At 45.5% G+C, this 21127-nt stretch overlaps 1 protein-coding gene across 5 annotated transcripts in view; it reads right to left on the reverse strand.

The window, feature by feature from the left end:
• EPS15L1 (epidermal growth factor receptor pathway substrate 15 like 1) overlaps positions 1 to 21127 on the reverse strand; it is a 111602-nt gene that overhangs the window by 15448 nt on the left and 75027 nt on the right. For 2 of the 5 annotated variants that reach the window (XM_078615230.1, XM_078615229.1), the window contains exons 21-23: positions 15296 to 15387; positions 6346 to 6517; positions 118 to 296 (exon numbers count right to left, since the gene is read on the reverse strand). In XM_078615230.1, the coding sequence (XP_078471356.1) occupies positions 118 to 296; positions 6346 to 6517; positions 15296 to 15387 (443 nt within the window). Of the gene's footprint in view, positions 1 to 117; positions 297 to 6345; positions 6518 to 12669; positions 13891 to 15295; positions 15388 to 21127 lie in introns of those variants that run through there. The other 3 variants (XM_078615232.1, XM_078615231.1, XM_078615233.1) reach the window with 2 other exon arrangements.

A 21127-nucleotide genomic window follows, 5' to 3' on the forward strand; every position in this document is an offset into this window, starting at 1 on the left:
TCCCCAAACGGCACTGTGCGGCGATGAGCAGAGGAGACAGGAAGCATCGGAGGGGGGGGGGGGGAAGAAATGGTGCTGGAGAGAGTCAGAGCAAAGACATCGCCGGCCGTGACTTACGCCAAACCCCTTAGAGCTTTTGCCTGGCGCTGGCTGCGTGGCCGAGAATGGGTCGGTCCGGCCGCACCCTTCCTCCTCAAACCCCCCTCTAGAGTGAAATGGATCAGTCCCACCACCGAAAGGCTGGAAAGGGAGCGAGGCGTCTGATGCCTCGGCTCGCTTAGTGGGCGTGGACGTCCCTGCAAGACAAGTCCAGCGCACGCAGCACGCGACAGGTCGTGTAGAGCCAGTGGTCCGGGAGGGGGGTGGGGTAGGGGTGGGTGGGGGGCGAAACAAAACCTCCAACAACACCTGGCAACTCCAACGATTGCTAGTACCGTGCGCATTTGTCGCTGGCTTTGTCGAGAGAGGACATGCGATTTGGGTGAAAACCAACTCTGGCTGGGATTTCCATTCACTTTTTCTGTCGCTCGCCGTCGTCGCTTGCGCCGCGCCTCGCGTGCGGTAACGTCTCGTCGCTACTATCTTACCACTGATAAACAAACAACTTAATAACGTGCACGCGCATTGGCACACAGATGCCTTCATCCACGTGTTCCAGATTTGCTGTCAGGTGCTCACGAATCGAGTGAAGTGTCCACAGAGGACTCCTGAAACCCTCTCGTGGCTAGCAGAGCTTGACGTCGAGGCTGAGCTGAACATATTTGCCATATGCAAGAATAGTAAAGAACAGCTGGTGATCACGCGGGCGTCTCTCTCGCACGGCACTCCGAGGCGTTGTCAGATCGCGCCGCGTGTCGTTCAGCGGCAGGACGTCCCGTCATCTCGCTCCGCGCGCCGGGAGCTTATTTCGATCCGTGTCCTGAAGAAGCTCCCAGGAAGTGTCGCGAAACATCGGACATCGTGCCGGAACAACAGGCGGCACGCGACCCGAAAACGCAGCGGAGAGCTGTGCGGCAGCACAAACGCAAAAAATCTAAGCCGGGGTTCTCGCTTTAATTAATCCACTGAATGGCACCTGTTTATTGTAGAACTGTGCAGAAAGACAGAATGGGTGGGATGGACAGATAAACCAATTGGTGGTGTTGAGCCTCGTCAATGCGTGCCTTGACTCTGGTCAATGCTAATTGCATGGAATTTTGCTTCAATGTCTGTGCGGCTAAGCGTCCAGGAACGCTGCGTGAGTGACAGTTATTAAACCGCATGACAAGACCAACAAGAGACACTAAATGTGTTTTTTTTGTTCGTTTCACCCAAATAGCACTCGCATTTAGCCCACGCACAAAGGCACAGCGGTTAAACATATGAGCACACCCAGTTTCAAGCGCTACATTCATGCCGAACGAACACGAGTCACCGCGTTTAAAACACACATCGCCGTACCTGCCAGATGGAACTAATTGCGAGGGCATTTTTGGGGGCATTCGCAGTGAAAAAATTGTGAAAGGACCCATTAGGACCATCGGTCTCCGATCTCAAAACAACCTCAGCGACAAGAACATTTGATAGAAAACTTCCTTGCTTTGATCGAGACTGCAAAGCGCGCGATCGTGCGCACTTGTGTGCGCGCGCACTTACATAAGCGCTCATAAATTCCACACCCACCTGCCTCACGAACAACGCTGCTGCTGCCGCGGCTGCTGCCACGGCTGCTGCGGCGATATAACGCGCCAACTTATTTAGTTTTACTTCAAAACACGGGCAGGGAAACAATGCGAGCGTGCTGTGCGTGACCCACGTCAACTTTTGTAAATATTCTACTTTTCGTTTTGTGTCGAGCAATTAACAGAAACAGTGGGCGCCTTGCGCGTGCTCTGAATCGCGGTGTCACATTTACGGAAGAATGATGTTACATTGCGTGAAATCAAACAAACGCAAAGTTTTTACAGACATATAGAGGCAGCTTTGTTAAATTCCATCACAAATATATTTCTTCAACCCACGCATATTTCTTCGACTGGCCTATCAAGAGTGGTTGATGATGTGAAAAGCTGAGGCCATGTAGGGAGATGCCTATGCATCTAAGGTGCAGCATAATTTAAAGCGGTCTTCTTATATATAAGTTATTCCATTAATAAGTGGCTGCACTGCATTTGCAGTTAGTTACGCGATACCACAGTGATGGTGACATGATAGCCAATCACACGATGATGCACTGATATGCTCAAACATAAAAATAACCAATCAGTGGTACAATAGTTTAAAAGGCACCGATTAGCATGACTATTAAATGGCCATGACCACTGCCTCCCTCCCCCCTCTCAAACGTTTGAATGCCACAAAGCTGAAGATATCATAATAATAATTGGTCATATTCAACAACAAGGGTCCCCTCTCCTTTTAAATGCTGATGAATGTCCCTTGGCAAAGTAAGAATGTGCCAGTGTCTCAGTTATCACGAATGAGGCACATTGCCCTGGCGATGTCTTTCAGGCAGCTTCATAAAGACCTGAAATCTGTAGGTGACTCCGAGGTGAGCGTGCTGTGGTGACACCAGGCCTGTGCTGAAAATATGTATTGTTTCGTACGGCTACTGATGTAGACGCAAAGCAAAAACTGTAATTTCACATTCAGGTGGTCAAGCCAAATAACCAAGTCAGCAGCAGCGGAGTGCATCGCTGTGATGTCTCCTTCGTATTTGTGGATCGGGGAATTGCGTCGTTACATGTTGCACGGTCGGTTCTGGATGACCACAGTCGCACACTGAAGAGTTTTACATTTTCTATTCGTACATCAGGTATCCGCATCTGCTTTGGTTTCTGCAGTGAATGTGGTTTAGGGTGGACCGTGAGCTTCGTGGAAAATCAAACCCAGAGATCCTCTGTGTTGGGTCTTTCACAAGGTGGTGAAAATCAGGTTCTCTCAATGTCATAAGTTTATGGTCTCAGCCCTGTTACCGATGACTGCACTCAGAATAACTGGTGTCGCTACATTTGGTTTTGTACTTGATTTGGCTACATTTCCAGCTCTGTCAATAAAAATATATACGTGATCGGTTTGTCAAGTAACAATCTTCGCAGCAGAGATTGTGGGAAAGTGTTCCCCTACTGTGTAGAAGATTACAAGGCCTCTTTGAAGGAGCTTTTGGACTCCCTGTGATACTTCAGTCAGGATCCACCGACGACTGCACATCTCAGGGTACGTAAATTAGAGGCCCACAATTTAGCCACTCTGATAGTGTGTTGAAGGGAGAATTGCTCTCGGGCAAAGTCAGACATTACAAAGGTGCCTATCTCTGCTTATCTTTGACGCCAACAGAATTGATGCGAGGGCAGCGCGTGGCTTTTCTGCAGAAGAATTACGTGCGGCTAAATGAAGGAGGTTCTCTTCCAACAGGCAGGTTGATCACGTTAAGCAAAAAGGGGGCTCATCCAAACATGCTAGCAGCAAAAAATGGCCGTGTCTCTCCAACAAGCACACACAAAAGCACAGGTGAAATTTTAAAAGCAGACCTTCGATTCATTTAAAATTCCTCCAACCTGCAAATGTATGTCGGCACAAACACGCACCACCTCCCAAGAGGAGCTACTAAAAAGCCGCCGTACAATTACATTGTTACATTTCGTTTGTTCAAAGCATTGCTCCTTTGACGCCCTTTAGTGCAGAGCGCCACTCATGCACTAAAGCGACGCTTTTAATGTTTTTGCGAGGCCACGGAAAGCGAGGCTGCGAGGTGACACGCGGCTACACGCTCAGAGTTAAGGAAAAAAAGTCCATCGGCCGGGGCACTTTAAAGCAACGCGTTCTACGTTGCGGGAGGCCGAGAAGAGTGGGAATCTTAATGGGCCTTTGGTGGAATAATGCGTTTTAAATTAGGGCCATAATTGCGGCAAGCTTTCACCTTATTAGGCTTAGCGGGCAAGCAGCCTCGTGCGGGAAGAGCGGCGGTGTATGAACATACTCACACGCTTCAAGGAAAACTGTCAATTACCCGCAATTTTAAAAGCCCCGGCAATCTGGACGCACGCTTGCGTGTACTTACGTGAGCATTTACGGACCGCGAAAGGAAAATATTTACAGGGTTCACGAAAGTTGTATGAGGATGGCGGCTGTGGCATGCCGCACTGGCTCGGGAAGGGAGGACAGAAGCATATCGGTGGTGTGCGCTGGCTCAATCAAACCGCACGAGACGACTGCGGATTCGCGCAGATGTTAGGATGTGCTGGCTCGCTTTCAGGGCCGCAGTAATTAACGTGACGTGAAAGTGGCATGATTCCATGCAGAAATGCTAATTTGAGGCGTAAATAGTGTTAACTGTGTGGCGCTCGGGGAATTGTTCATAGCTGAAAAGTAAAAAAAAGAAAACACCTCGTTTTTTTTTCGTCGTGAACATTTCGGCCCCCTTCGGGAAATATGAACTTTCTGGTGCACGGTTGAAGTCGGCGGTGGCTTTCAGAGAGACATGAGAATGAACGCTAAAACGGACGTGAAATCTGACAAAACACAGCGATGAACCACTGCACACCGACTCATCTCAGCGGAGCCCGCTTTGCAGGAAAGATGCTCAAGAAATCAAACGGCGATGCCACTGATCGAGATCGAGAATGAGCCTGCGGATAAAAGCAATTCGTGATGCGAAGATTCATAATTGAAGCCTCTACAAAGCGGTACGCGGTTTTTCACGGAGCAACCGTGGAAAAACGAGAATAATCCAGGGAGCCAATGCGGGCTCCCTCGTTTGCAGATATAAATGCGCGCCATTTTTCACTGCCGTGTACGAACACCAATTGAACCGTCGTATAAAATAAACCGTACAGTGTACGTAGCTCATCAGAGACAACGTTTATAAAATAGTTAAAAGGAAAATCAAATGCCAAACCACCTGCCGTCAATAAATCATCTGGGCATTTCCTGTCATTTAAACTATTCCGCTTGAGCGGCTTCTGCTTTTGAATACTTATGAATTTAAATTTTAAAAATTACTTGATACTAAATTTAAAATGTAATCATCTTCTCTTGCAAGCCGAGATTTTAATCGCGCACGCTACTATTATTTTATGCCCCCACGCATTTTGAAAACGTGTCATCACTTTATAATGATGTTTACATTCGCTTTCAGGCTTTCTTTTTATTTGTGGCGTTTACTCTTTGTTAATTTGTGCAAATTATAACTTTGAAAAAAAAAGAAGTGACACTCAAATTAAAACATCGAACACGCACGGCGGGACCCATGGTTGCGGTAATTAAAATGTGGTGAAAATAAATTTACTCGATACGCACAAAAAATAACATTAAAATCACCCAAAAGGAGTTAGTTAATAAAAAGAATTTTTATTTACAATTCAACCACCGCACTATTTCAGCAATTATCCGAGGGCACTTAGCACCCTATCACCTGATGATTGGGGATGCGCACGCAGCATTGTGAGTGCGAGTGGCGGCGTACGCTCCGCCTCACGATAAAACGGAGTGACTAAACGGAGTAATTTAGTGGAGTTTTTTTTTTTTTTCACTGATGCTGAACGAATACCTTTATAAACATTTGTGAATGCCTCTATGAACGAAAAGCACACGCGGGCGTGCACACGTCGGCACAGTTGTGTATATTCACTCGCTTATAATGCAGCCCGTTAACATGAGATGCCGTTCAATCATCATCATCGTCGTCGTCGCATCCCTCGCTCACAAACTGCAGTCCCTCCTTGGCACGACACGCTCCATCTTATCGCGTCTGCCAATCAGGCACGCAATGGCCGTGAGAAGACAACCGCTTGCTGCGGTAGCTGCACCAGACTGAAGAGCCAATTTTTCACCGAATGTCGTCTCCGCTGATCATTAACGAGCGCATCACGGGGTAAATTTAATTCCGCGCCGAGGTGCCGGGAGTGAGCCGTAACCCAAGTGCTCATTTCAGGTGCAAAGCTCATTATACAATTTTCAAGCCCAGAGAGACTATCAAGTGATGGGTAATGCTGGACTGTTGCGGGCGAGTGAGGCGTTGAAGCCATCCTTGCCGGCTGCCGTGGCACGCGCAAAGCTTTAGATGGAGCGCACGCGCGTAACCGGACATAATCAAGCACCACTACCGCATAAGGGTTTCCCGCGGTTGTGCTTTGCAACTCTGACGTGGTGCTATCTGGCCGTGCCACGTGCTGTCTCGGCATGATTTCCGGGCATCGCACCAAAAACAAACAGCGCACCGAGGTGGGGCCCTTCGGGCGGCCGTTCCGGAAAGGGGGGCGGGGGGGCGTTACCATCTAGTTGCTTTGTGGCGGGGGTAGAGTCCACCGCAGGCCGTTACGTCCAGCGCCACGGGGGGGGGGGGGTTGGGGGGGGCGGGCGACTCACCGGAGGAGGAGGGGGGTTTGGGCCGTGGTGGCGCGCTCCTCTTGGGGGGCAGGTTGGGCACGGCCTCGCGAGAGCGGAACGGGTCGTCACCACCACCGAAAGCGCCGCTGCCAAACGGGTCGCCCGCAGCGGCCCCACCGGACGAGTCGGAGAATGGGTCCGTGCTGCCGGGCTGCAGCGCACGCAGCGGGAGCGGCTCATCAATATTACAACACCTTCGTCGTCGTCACCATCATCGTGGACCATCGTCGTCACCATATGTGTGTGTTGTTGTAATCGTCATCACCATCCACCATCATTGCCATCGTCTATCTGATTCTAATCATCACCATTATAATAACAATGATGATCTTCACCATCGTGTGTCTTATACCATCATCACCATCACCATCATGTGTGATATCATTAATACCATCATCATTGTTATCATCATCAGCACAGCCATCATCATCACCAACATGTGCTAAATAAATAATTATCATCTTAATCAGGATCTTCTCCATAATCAATATCATCTAAAAATCTTAAACAAAACGATGATGATTTTCATCATCTGAATATACATCAGAGTGGAACGGTAGTGCAGTGCGCTGCACTCTGAAACCGGTGACCTGAGATTTTAAATCGAGGTCACGGCTAACATCAGCGGCGAGTAAAATCTGAACCAGTCTTGGACATCACCAAACATCACGAGCCAGTGTGGTGAAGTATGGTCAATTACCTCCAAAAACCAAGCAGACACCTTCCTACAAAAGTGGATTGATAAAAACAAGCTTTAGATTGTAATATTACAATGGTCATTTACATGACCATGATTATCACCATACCTACCATAATCACCCAGCAATGTCTATCCTTAACGTTCGTGACGTCACTCCACATCGACCAGCCCCCCTCATTAATATTCATGATCAGGTGACGTCCTCCAAATGGACCCCCCCCTCCATTCATAATAATTAGCGGGTGACGTAACTCCACATGGGGGGCCAAGGAGCCTCCTCCCCCCTCCTCGGTGTCAACTCACAACCCTCACTACAAAGGCAGAAGCCTCACGTCACGCGATCTCCGTGACGCTGTTGAGACTTCGAAGTAAAAAGGACGTCATGATGAACAAGGGATTCTAAATCACGACGTTTCGGGCGCAACACAAGCATCCATCATCAGGTGGGAAAGATGGACGCTTGTGTTGCGCCCGAAACGTCGTGATTTATTTTATTTTATACCTACGTGACTTTACCGAAAGAACCAAAGAGTATGGATTCCTGCAGTCACGAAAGCTTCAAATCAAGATTAAGGGTTTATAAGCTTAAAATGAAAAAGGTCCATGTCACCGCACCCTTACAAATTGCACATTAATGCAATGAATATCATGTCGTGGTCTGCTTTTCGCTTGCAAGTTTCAGATTTACTGCAATACACCCATCCTTGGACAGACAGAAGGCAAGTAAGGTTGAGTTAACTTAGAAAAGGCTCATAGCAGACTCAGATACCAAATGTCAATAATGTGCATGGGCAAAGATTGAACTCAACGTCGTCAGAATCACTGCACACACAATAAGAGAATTGTCAAGCCAGAATTGCCCAACTCATTATCTTCATTACCAAAGACAAAGATCCCCCATATAGCCTTAACATACTTTTGGAGCAAGTTCTGTTTGCGAGAAGCACCTATGAAGGCCGGCACGCCACACGAGGTGGTGGGTGGCCAGCACCACGCCCGCCGCCTTTGTCTCCCTAGTGGCGATGTTTTACGCACCGCACCAGGTACTCAATTTGACGCTGAATCGACTGAGGGGAGGCCTAGGACCGGTTCAGATAATCGTCACTGGTGTTGGCCATGAGCGGGAATCGAACCTCGGGTCACCATATTCGTAGTGCAGCGCGCTAACCATTGCACTACCGCCCAACGTCATTACCATTACCACCATCACACTCATGTTCAACATCATCAGTGTAGTGAATGCAGTCTCTATAATGGGAGTCCCATTCAACACCCATACCATTGTCAACATCAAAGTCCAACAGTTGCCCTTACTAAAAACATTTCCAAGCCTGTTTGCTGTGGGAATAAGTTCGTTTTATATATAAAATCTCTACGTATCAAAAGCACCTTCTCACCAGCACCAGGGAGTATTCTACTTTCTGCCTTTTCCTCTCTGCTGATTGGCGTGACCTTAAGGGTGCTGAAAGCCGGCGCTTTGGGGAAACGACCAGCTCAGCGGAGACAGGTGGGGCTCTACGATGTGGTAATTGGTATGATCTATATTTCACAGCTGATGTTTGATACATGGTTCTGCCATTTCAACTTAAGAATCCCAGAGCTAAAGGACATTTGAAAGAATCCTCTTTTTATTGGGGCGCCACAGTGGCGAGATGTAAACTGGTATACAGGAGGATGTGGGTTCAATCCAGACCCAGACGCCTGTTGTATATTTGGAGCTTGCATGTCTCTCTCCCCGAGATCTCGTGGATTTTTCTCCGGGTCCTCCGGTTTTTCCCTCCACATTTAGAAACATGCGTTTGGAGTATTTGGCTGCTATAAAATTCCACGTGATAAGCCACTTTGTTGATCTATCATTTGTGGCTAGATAAATTCTGAAAAAGAGCTGTATAGCTGGTAAAAAAAAAAGTTTATCAAATTATCTTGGCAAAAGCATCACCGAGTATCAAGGACTCAATTTTTCAGGAAGACCCCACATTGAGACATTTGACCAAATCAAATTGCTAGATTTAGTTTTACTTAGTTGTGGGTGTCGGTGAAAGTGGAGTGCCTGTGTATATGGAACGAAAACACTCAGCTGCTCAACACATAGCCTGATATCTACATCAGAAACGGTATTGGCTACACGTTCACCTCCTATATTCACCTGCTGCTTCATAAAGCCACGATGCTGACATGATGCATAACCCTTTTTCTAAAACTTTCTTCAATGATAAGAGAGGCCCTCCTGTACACACCTGCCACATAGACATCACCATTGTCCCACTACATGTATCTGATAGGCTGAACGTACCCACGGCTATATTTTCCGGCTTGCCGGATGCCCTCGTAATGTAAGCTACAACCAACACTTCGCAGGAATAAAAAAACAATTCAGAAATATTCAATCTCCCTGGAAAGCGGAAAAACAAGGTTGCGGTAAAGGACAAAGTTAGTAAATTTTGTGACGCTGTTAAAAGTGTCTTGCAATCCCGACAATGCGGTAACGTTTGAAGTGGCTGTGTGTTGGTGTCAATACAGTTATTCAAATCAGGCAACACATGTATGGGATAAGCGGCCACTGTGGCCAGGAAGGCCATAACACCGGACTAAAAGACGGTACTGCTTTTTTGTTTAAATCCAGTGTGCATCTAATACTCACCAGGACACAGTCAATGCAATGCATTGGCCTTGCACTCACCGAAAGTAAAAACAAGCCGGTGAATGGAAAAGGCTGAAGTAGCGGAGGTTCTAAAATGCAAGGATATTTCACACCCCATGAACACCAAATTACTTCCCATGCTGGTTAAAATAACACTTGGAGAGAAATAAACTCGCAAAAAACTTTTGCCGAACGTTAAAAAAATATTGTTAAAAGTTAGACGAAAAAAAAGAAAATTGGGTGTAAAGTTTGCAACATCTTTGTGATTAAACTAAAGAAATCTTAGCACCCTTTTGAAATAGTTTTCTTTCACAAATGTGTGATATAATACAATTACAAAAAAACACTAAACTTTTACACTTAAAACATTCTAGACTGTGAATCAACAGCCTTGCACTCTCAAACTGTGAGGTCACCAAGTTGCATGGTTCTTTGCATAATGCATGTTAATGTATTCAAACAATATCACACTGTTCCCTCCGGCAATGTAGATGTTTAACATCGATTTTTACTAACGTTATTCCCCACAATCTTCCAAAAATCCTAATAAATCCACCAAAAATCCTATTAAATTCTATAAGTTCCCCTGAGAACTTGGCAGGTTGGAATTTTAATAACCTTTTAAAAAAAAAGATATTATCATACCGAAATATTAAATTAAAAGGCGGACAGCCCCGAGTTCCGATGCTAGGTTAGAAGCTACCGTCGAGTTCTTTAAAGGAGCAGTGTTTACAATATTCAATGACAAACTTAATTCACAACTAAAAAAACTCTACACACGTTTGTTAATAACACCGTGGGCCTTAAACCGTAAAAAATATAGAACAGGCGACACTCTGCGAAACCGCCCTTCTTCATAGCACCTAAACAGACTGCAAGAGTTGGATACCAAAGTTTACATTGTGGGACCTAATAAGAATTACATTAAAAAAATGTGTCCTGATGATAACCAAGTAATTTATTTTAAACTGGTGATTTGGTCGTTAAGCAAGGATAGGAAATACACGTTAAGGCTTTAATTAGTTCCAATAGCATCAAAAGTGCCCTTTTTCACCAAAAAAACGTACTTTATAATATTTATAAAGAATTTATATCAGCGGTCGGGAACCTATGGCTCACGAGCCATATATGGCTCTTCCGGTGATGGCATATGGCTCCCAGACAATTGAGTTGAAAATAATAATAATATTTTAAAAAAAATCGCTTTGGAACTGATTTTAAAATACTTGTGATATTGCTTAATAATACTGTGTCATTTTAAAGTAAACAGAAATTAGTTTTGAAGATAAATTTCACGGGTCACGGGTTCCGTGACCCGTGACCCGTGGGTCGGGTCGGGAAGCAATGGCTCGCGAGCATGTCACGGGTCATTGTAAAGGTGAAGAAATCCATTTGATCAGATAGCCAACTAGTTTATCCGCTTCAACCCTTGTAACGGGAAAGATGGCGAAAAGAAAAAAAGACGATGATTACCGTGCATTCCAGGCTGCGTGGACAGAGGAATTTGCATTTGTGGAGAGAGCAGGATCTGCGGTATGTCTAATATGCAATGATAAAATTGCATCGATGAAACGGTCAAATATAAAGCGGAACTTCGATACGCACCATGCTTCATTTGCATCGAAATATCCAGCGGGGGACAGCAGGAAAAAGGCATGCGAAGAGCTACAGCGGAGAGTGCAGACGAGTCAGCAGCAACTACGTGTGTGGACCAAGCAAGGTGACGGGAATTCCGCTAGCTTTGCGGGTGCTTTGGCAATAGTAAGGAATGGAAAGCCATTCATAGATGGCGAGTATGCCAAAACATTCATGCTTGATGTGGCCAATGAACTGTTTGATGACTTCCCAAATAAAGACAAGATAATCAAACGAATAAAAGACATGCCTCTGTCAGCAAGAACTGTTCACGATCGTAGCATCATGATGGCAAATCAAGTCGAGGAAACACAAATTAAGGACATAAACGCCGGGACATACTTTTCTCTCGCGTTAGATGAGTCAACAGACGTTAGCCATCTATCTCAGTTCAGTATAATTGCCAGGTATGCTGCAGGTGACACACTGCGTGAGGAAAGCTTGGCTGTTTTGCCAATGAAAGGGACAACAAGAGGAGAGGATTTATTCACGTCTTTCATGGAGTTTGCTAAAGAAAAAAAACTACCGATGAATAAACTTATTTCTGTCTGTACTGATGGTGCACCCTGTATGTTGGGGAAGAACAAAGGATTTGTAGCGCTTCTCCGTGAACATGAAAAGAGAGCCATCCTAAGTTTTCATTGCATCCTGCACCAGGAGGCGCTTTGCGCTCAGACGTGTGGCCAGGAGCTTGGTGAGGTGATGTCGCTGGTCATTCGAGTGGTCAACTTTATTGTTGCCCGAGCTTTAAATGATCGCCAGTTTAAAGCTCTGTTAGAAGAAGTTGGGAATCATTATCCCGGTCTGCTTTTACACAGCAACGTGCGTTGGTTGTCAAGGGGGAAGGTGCTCAGCCGTTTTGCAGCTTGCCTGAGTGAAATCCGGACTTTTCTTGAAATGAAAGGCATCAAGCATCCTGAACTAGACAACACTGACTGGCTCCTGCAGATTCACTATCTCGTGGACATAACTGGCCATCTGAACCAGCTCAATGTGAAAATGCAAGGTATTGGAAATACAATCTCATCCCTTCAACAAGCAGTGTTTGCATTTGAAAGCAAGCTGGAAGTCTTTCTCAGGGACATTGAAACAGGTCGTCTTCTGCACTTTGAAAGACTGCGACAATTTAGAGATGCATGCTTAGCAAGTGACTCCACTCGGCTTTACGTCCAATCTCCTGCAGTCATTCAAAGCACGTTTTGGAGAATTTCGTGCGCGCACTGGTCTTTTCAAGTTCATCACTCATCCACATGAGTGTGCAGTGGACAAAGTCGACCTGACATGCATCCCCGGGGTCTCTATCGGAGACTTTGAGCTGGAAGACATGTGGATGAGTAAGTTCAAGTCACTTAATCGAGAGTTGGAAAGTCTTGCGCGACAGCGAGCAGAGCTGGCGAGGGAACACAAGTGGACAGAACTGAAAAATCTTCAACCTGAAGACCAGCTGATTCTTAAAACTTGGAACGAGCTTCCTGTGACATACCACACAATGCAGCGTGAGTATTGCCGTATTGACCATGTTTGGCTCTACATATGCATGTGAGCAGTCATTCTCGCATGTGAGCAGTCATTCTCGCATATGAGGAACATTAAGACCAACCTACGCTCACGTTTAACTGATGGAAGCCTCAACGCCTGCATGAAGCTCAACCTCACCACGTATGAACCAGACTACAAGACCATCAGCAAAACCATGCAGCACCAGAAGTCGCATTAAAAGTAAGACATATTTAATTTATTATACGTTAAAAATACTATATGGCTCTCAATGAAATATATTTAGAAATATTTGGCTTTTATGGCTCTCCCACTCAAAAAGGTTCCCGACCCCTGATTTATATGAATACTTAAGGATACTAACAACATTATAAACACATCATTTTAAAAGCCTGGTTAATCAATGCATTAAGTTATATTTACTGTACCTACAACAGCCCTTCGTTAACAGGGGAATTGTCGGTAAGCGAACTCATTGGGCTCTATGGAGGCAACTACACTACATTATACACTACACTATACACTACACTACATTATACACTACACTACTATACACTACATTATACACTACACTATACACCACTACTATTTACTACACTACTATACACTACACTACACACTACTATACATTACACTACTACACAACTACAGTGATACCTCGGTTCACGAACTTAATTTGTGAACTGACTCTGATCGCGAACCGAATTGGTCGTGAACCGAGGCACATTTTCCCATGGGGTTCAATGTAAATCCGGTTAATCCATTCTGACCTTTTTTTTGGTTTTTGAAGCACAAAAATATGAAACAAATTACAATACACATTAGTACTGTACAGTATAGTAATGTATAAAGAGAGAACACTAACCTTGCTTGAGATGACTTCAGTAAGCACTCAAACGGGTGAACTGTACAATACAGTAAGTACAGTACAGTAGTACAGTACAGTACTGTATGTGCTAAAAAGCACACCAAAAAGCAAAAAGTCACTGAAAGTGTCTTCACAGTACTCCCAGTACTTCTTCCTGTGTCTCTTCTTCTCTCCACGATCTTCCTACAGGAAGTCACGACCACGTGACAGCCTGGAATGAGCATTAAAATGGCCGCGGCTCCTGCTCGTGAACCGAAGCGGAGTTCGTGAACCGGAGCATATTTTTATGAACTTTTCTGTTCGTGAACCGAGTTGTTCGTGAACAGAAGCGTTCGTGAACCGAGGTATCACTGTACATTATACACTACACGATACACTACTATACACTACACGATACACTACACTACTATACACTACATTATACATTACACTACTATACACTACACTACTATTCACTACACTACTACTCACTACACTACTACATACTACACTATACATTACACTACTATACACTACATTATACACTACACGATACATTACACTACCATACACTACACACGACACTACTATACACTGCACATTGGGCTCTATGGAGAACCGATTAGTCGTTAAAAGGGGTGGTCGTTAAGAGGGGTTCTCCTGTATTTTAATCCAGCTGTGAATGGATTTCGGCCTACGTCAGTGATGAGGTGATCAAATGGTGTCACACTGGTGCAGTGGTTAGCGCACAGCGCTTTAAACCCTGCGAGCCGAGTGTGACTGTCAGCTGCGGCTAATGTGAGTGCTGGGTGATCTTTGAACCAGCTCTGGAACTATCCCATCCACAAACCCACACTGACCAGAATAGTCAGTGTGGGTATGGGGTGGGATTTTATAGCAGTCTTTAAAATTAACCTACGCCAGTAGCGCCATTATACTGCACGCAATCTCTCAGCAATACATTTGAAAATAAATGCAATTATATATATGTATATTTAGCATGCGCCTGGAAACAAGTTAAATGTTCACCTTTTTCATTCAATTAAGATAAATTAAGATGTTAGACTGATCAACAAAAATAAATCACTTGTGAAAAGTACGTAGGTCGAACTTTTTCACACCGTATGTAGCCAACCATGCTCATCAGAAGTGTCATAACAGATTGTAAGCAGAGCGCAACACCACGTGTCAGACTCACTTGCAACTGAGCCATTGGTGAAAATGTGAAAGATTGGATGTGTGCACACCTCTAGATAATGACGGTTACATCAAGCACACATCGGTTACTGGGCAAGATAAAATATTAAACTGCCTTAAACATGGCGAAATGTTTTACTGCTATTCAGAAGCAAGAGAATGTACACAAGATTAAGAGCACATCACCGCGTGAGAAAATGTCAGATTTGTGAACATCTACAGTGAATGGCCGGTTACACCGCAACACAAAAATGATGCACTGGGCGAGGACGGGTTGTCAGTCACCGCGGATATGTAACGGTCGGACATATGACATTGCCCCGTATGGGAATTTACAATTGTTACTGACGGCATTGTTATCGTCGTCATCGTAACGTTTGTTTTGGATGTCGCAATGTCGTGGTGATTTTACTCGAGATGAATTTCCGAAGTCGGCGAAGCCTTGGCTGTCAAACGTGCTGCTCCCAAACGGATCCAGCGATGAGAACGGGTCAGCACTGCCCGCTGCACACACACGAGCAAAGACAAAGACAAAGACGCCCCATACAGACTTCAACAAACTTGAGGCAAGTGCTGTTGGTCCAGCGCCTATGAACGCCGGCACGGCACACGAGGGGGTGGGTGGGCCTGCACCACGTCCGACCACCTTTGTCTCCCCAGTTGTGATGTTTACACAACGTAGCAGGTACTCATTTAAGGCTGAGTCAACCTTGAAGAGGCCAATGACCATTTCAGATCATCGTCACTGACGTTGGCCATGTGCGGGGCTCGAACTTGGGTCCCCGAGTTCGTAGCGCAGTGCGCTAACCACTGCACTACCACTCCCCACGTGTATAGAGATATATATATGTGTACCCAACAACAACAACCGCCATTCGCCACTAAGTGGCAGTGGCGTCACCACGACGCTTGTGCCAGGCCATGTGCACCTTGAGGCCACGTGAAATGTCAAACGCCCGCTGGCAGGAGGTCACGGGGCAGACCCAGGTGCCACGGGTCGACTGACTGAGATGACCGAGATGTGTACCCGCACGCACATACACACGCAGTAAATGACATGCTTTTGTTTAAAACGTAGGCTTTGGCGACCAATATTATCCATAAGAGGTTTTTTTGGGTTAGATCACATAAATATAAATGTGGTTAAACCAGCCCCCACCCGACACAGCCAATTAGTAAGGTTTGCCACGTAAACAAAACATGCCAATTAGTTACTAGTTCAGCACACCGATATGTTGGAGAGTAAACCCACAACATTTATAATTCGAGTACGACGCTTCGCCAGTAATTTAAATCACACGCATGTGTTTTAGCATTTCTACGGCTGTTAAACGATTCCAATCAAACACTGTCAAATATGCCTTGAGCTCCCACATACAGGCAGGTACTGCTTCACTGCTCACGTACAGTGCTTGTTCATATTGTACTTTATATTTCTGTGCTCACTGTAGGGGCCAAAATAATGAACTCATCATTATTGCTAATGGTTATGCCTCGAGCGTTTTTTTTTAAACAGTAAAAATAAAATACGTACTTAGTTTTTTTTGGCTCCTTACGCGACTGACATGCTTTAGCAATTTTTTTTATCACGCGAATGAGAATCGGATTCATTATTAAAAGGGCGACGCACGCGTGCATGCTGTATGGAACAGCCCACGCTCACATGCCTACGACCGCCACCTTACACAGCCAAGCGACCATCAACAACGGTTTGCCGTGGATCAGTTCACTGCAGGACGAAGGCTTCCCACCCCACATACTGCAGATATCTCTCACGGTCCTGCAAAGAATTATCCAATAAATATAATTTATACTCATAGGGCGCCTCCACTCAAGGCACATGACGTAGTGGTTTGCAGGGACCTGCTAAGAGGATTGGGGAATTAGTGACAACAATATAAGTGTAATTAAGGATCACAACATGGTAGTGGGGAGGGACAGGAAGGAGTGGAGGACGAGGGGAGGGAAGAGAATGGCTAATAGAGGAGAGGTGGGGATTTAAGACAGGAATGGAAGGTTAAAGAGGCAGACTGCTCAATGTGCAAGAGCAGTGTTGAGTCGATGGGCAGTGTTGAGTCTATTGGCAGTGTTGAGTCGATGGTACAGTGTTGAATCTATGGGCAGTGTTGAGTCTATGGTGCAGTGTTGAGTCGATGGTGCAGTGTTGAGTCTATGGGAAGTGTTGAGTCTATGGTGCAGTATTGAGTCAATGGGCAGAGTTGAGTCGATGGGCAGGTTTAAGTCTGTGGGCAGTGTTGAGTATATGGGCAGTGTTAGCTTATGATGCAGTGTTGAGTCTATGGGCAGTGCTGAGCTTATGGTGCAGAGTTGAGTCTATGGTGCAGTGTTAAGTGTATGGAAACTAAGAGGATGAGAGAGGACATGGAAGGAGATGAGAGACGCGAGATGAGGTGGGGCAACGGCATGGAGAGATTCAAAGACTCGCCTCGGGGTTAGAATCCACCCTGCCCGCGCCGACACACAGGACAATATCACGACATTTTCCTGGTGGACGTCATCATCTCAGATGCGGTGCATTCCTTCGCTGTCGCGATTTGTTACCATCGGCAACCATCATCCCTTCTGGCCGTGACATGTCCTGCCCAAGCCCACTTGCTTTTATGAACGGTTTGAATTATGGCATTAATCTTCGCATGTTCTCTCATCCATTATCCTCCTCCTTTCTGTTTCTCAGTTTTTGTTTTCATGTTTGTCAACGACCTGGTTGCTTCTGAACTATCCATCACAGCAGGTCTTACAGAACACGCACTGGTTAAACACGCTTGTCTTTTGGAAAATCGCTGTTGCTTTTCATTATCAGGTTCGGTTTTCTAAAAGACCTCTGACCCGCTCTCATTCGAGGTTAACCCTGTGCCACCCTAACCATCGTAAATGTAATACACACTCACACAAGCGCACACTTTTCGCCCATTACACATTTAATCGAAGGCAAAATGAGACAGAATGCTACACAAACAATACTGCCAACGGGGGTCTAATTCACTGAATGCAGCACCACAGTTCAGAGATACACCTATGGTTCTGTGTCATGTGACCATTCGACCTTTAACCCAATGCAAAGTAGCTCCAAGGTAGCTAAGATTTGCTCGGCAATTTCCGCACAGCATTGCCGACCCTCGACCTAATAACCGGAACCAATAGTCCGTGCCCACAGTCGTGTGTTGACGGCACGTTGTGAAAGGCTACCACGGTTTTTGCGCTCGCAACAATCGATCAAAGGTCGCTTTTTAAGGCCTCCCCTTCTCGGCAAAGCCCTTGACAAAGCTCGGTGAGAACCACCCCCGACCGATCGGAGCGTTGAAGCAAGAAAGGGCCCCGTAAATTCACCGGGATATTTGGAACGTATTCTCGAGACGATATTTGCAACAGTCGCCCAAATATTAGCCAGCTATTTGTAGGGCCAGACTCGTGCGGGAGGCGGGGGAGTTGGGTGGGCGGGGGTTCTAAGAGCTGCAGCTCGGGGCCTATGATTTTGAGTGCTCCTGAGAAATGTAATTTTTTAATGGTTGAAACTTAATCTTGTAACACTATGATAAATCCTATAGATGATGTGGTAATTAATGCCACATCATCACTGTGTCCTCCTAACAGTGATGTGCCAAGATTAAAATGTATATTTTTTTAATTTAATTTTCACATTGATTAGGATTTACAATTTTCATGTGAAATTTTTTTTGGTTAAACACTAGAAATTAAATAACCAAGGTAAATTACAATGGAGCGTGCTACATCGGGTATGGGTGGTAGTCAACAGTCAAGGGAAGGAGCTAAATATCCAAGGGGGTTTCGGGGGGGGAGCACAAAACTTTGACAGCCTTGGGCCCCCCCATCAAACTTAATCTGGGCCTGGCTCTGTGCTCCGGACTCAGGGCAGTCACACGAACAAATTGTCGAATATATATAGGACAGTGCAAGCATCCTTGTCCACGGATGAACGTTTGCAGGCATATCTAATGCATCAAATAACATCCGTCATTGAAAACAAGCTCCGTTACAGCCAGGACATTTTTAACACTTTTCTGAACATTCTTATGCTATGGCCGCAATAAACCCTAATCCGGCTATTCGTGGAAAACTTTCAGGAAATCAAACAAGGCCTGCCTTGTCAAGCGAGGCGCACGCAGCCCAATAGACACCACCCACCTTCGCAATGAATGCGCAGTTATACATGTGCTTGATTTGAAGCTTTCGTGACTGCAGGAATCCATACTCTTTGGTTCTTTCGTTAAAGTCACGCAGGTAGAAAGATAAAACTAAATATAAATAATATACCACATTTCAATCGCAACACAAGCGGTCGTCATCGGGCGGAAAAAATAATGGTGATATGTTATTTTTTTTTGTTTTATTTTTCTACCCACGTGACTTTAACGAAAGAACCAAAGAGTATACAGTGCATGTGCTTATTTAACGAACGGTGTGCTGCACGAAGGCGGTGTATTGAAAGGAACACTCCACCAACGACGACTGGTGGCGTGGCGGCACACATCACGGAAGTGTGACTGTTCACGGCATGTATTTTTTGTTTCTTTACGCCTTTAGAACGCGGAGGACTTAGAGGCTCTGGTAGTACAGGCCGGCAGGGTGGCGGGCGAGTGACGCAATGAACGCAGCCACTCACAGATTTCCAGATACAGGTCTTTAGGCATTGCAGCGAGCGCAAGCACGTGCAAGTGACTGATAAATTTAATTGTTCGGCTGCTTTATCTTCAAGCGATTCCCTCGGATTTTTTTTTCTTCATATTATCAACCGCGCTCAGGCAGCGGCAAAATACAGCTGCCTTGTCTGGAAATCTATCGCCTAATAAAGTAGTTGGAAATTGGAATGAGTCATGTTCACGGGGACGGTGGAATCCACGGTAGCCTTAACTATCTTTGAATCCACCTCAAAAATGCCCGTAATTACCCACGGGAGTTTATCATTAAATTAACGCACTCTACAACAGAGCATTATATTATTGTCGGTAATTGCACCGAGATTAGTATCGCCCGCCGCCGCACCTCGTGGCGACGTTTGCACAACGTTTTTTCCTTAAACACACGCCACTGAATGTGAAGCTGGGGAGGTCGGACGGCCTTTTAACAATGCCAATTATGAGAAAAATTTGCTGCTGGCGATATGTTCAAATATAAATAAAATCGCATTTGCATATTAAAAATATATATAATAAAAATGGCTGCCTGGCCCTCTGACTGACTGGCCCCCTGGCCACCTGCCTGGCTGCCTGGCTGGCTGGAAGGCAGGCCACGTCCAATGGACGTGCGCATTTTCTATTACATATGAACACATCTAAATGCATTTAAAGTGTGCCTGTGTGTGTCTGTCTGCACGCACACAATGATTAATAATTCCACACACGGTTTTAATAATTTTACTTTATTTAAAACTGATCAGAATTGAATTACCCTAATGAAATGACAGCTGTGGCCAGTAGTGTGCCAACAGTCGCAACATTGACCTTTACCGCTGTTGAGATGAGATGTGCATAGGTCACGTGTGTACTGCCAATGAGGCTCTGTTTTGGAAATGGCAAGTTTTTTTTATTTTTCACAGCACGCCGTTACATTAAAACGCATCCTGACATTTCGTTGTGCGAGTGAGCGTGGCAAATCTTTCGGTTTAATATAAAATTACATAAGAGAGTGCAAGCCGGATAGGCAAGCACACGTTCATTAACGCCGAAACGGCCAATGCCTTAAGAGTTATTTCTCCCACATAATTGTGTTCCATTAGCATGTAAGCATGCATACATGGATCCGCAACAAAGATCATCCACTTAGCTACATTGCACAAAGGAGAACGTATTATTCATTCATGAGCACCAATTAATTTAACAAAAGGACAAAGGTATAGCCATATAGACTGTTGGGTTAAGTGTTTATGAGTGCCCACCTATTTAAGCTGGCTGAGCACACAGAGACGTGGTGTGGCTCAGTACTACATCCCACCCATACTTCCCATCTTTGAAAACGAGCTTCATAGCTCATCGGATTCCTTCTGCAGTCTTAATAAAGATTCCGAGTCTGATGACATCTATCTGACTTTGGCTCCATGGTGCCGATGTTTCCCACTCCCGCACCGTGGTCAAGAGGTCATCATGGCCAATGCCGTCCATGGCACAACAACTTGCCATCGGATTCCACTGTTGTTGTAAAGTTGACAACCGGAACCCTTGAGGTCTGGACGTAGGCCTCTCCCTTTCTCACGGACCAAAGGGTGCCA

This window comes from Lampetra planeri, chromosome 46 (assembly GCF_965212315.1).
Source record: "Lampetra planeri chromosome 46, kcLamPlan1.2.h2, whole genome shotgun sequence".
NCBI lineage: Eukaryota > Metazoa > Chordata > Hyperoartia > Petromyzontiformes > Petromyzontidae > Lampetra > Lampetra planeri.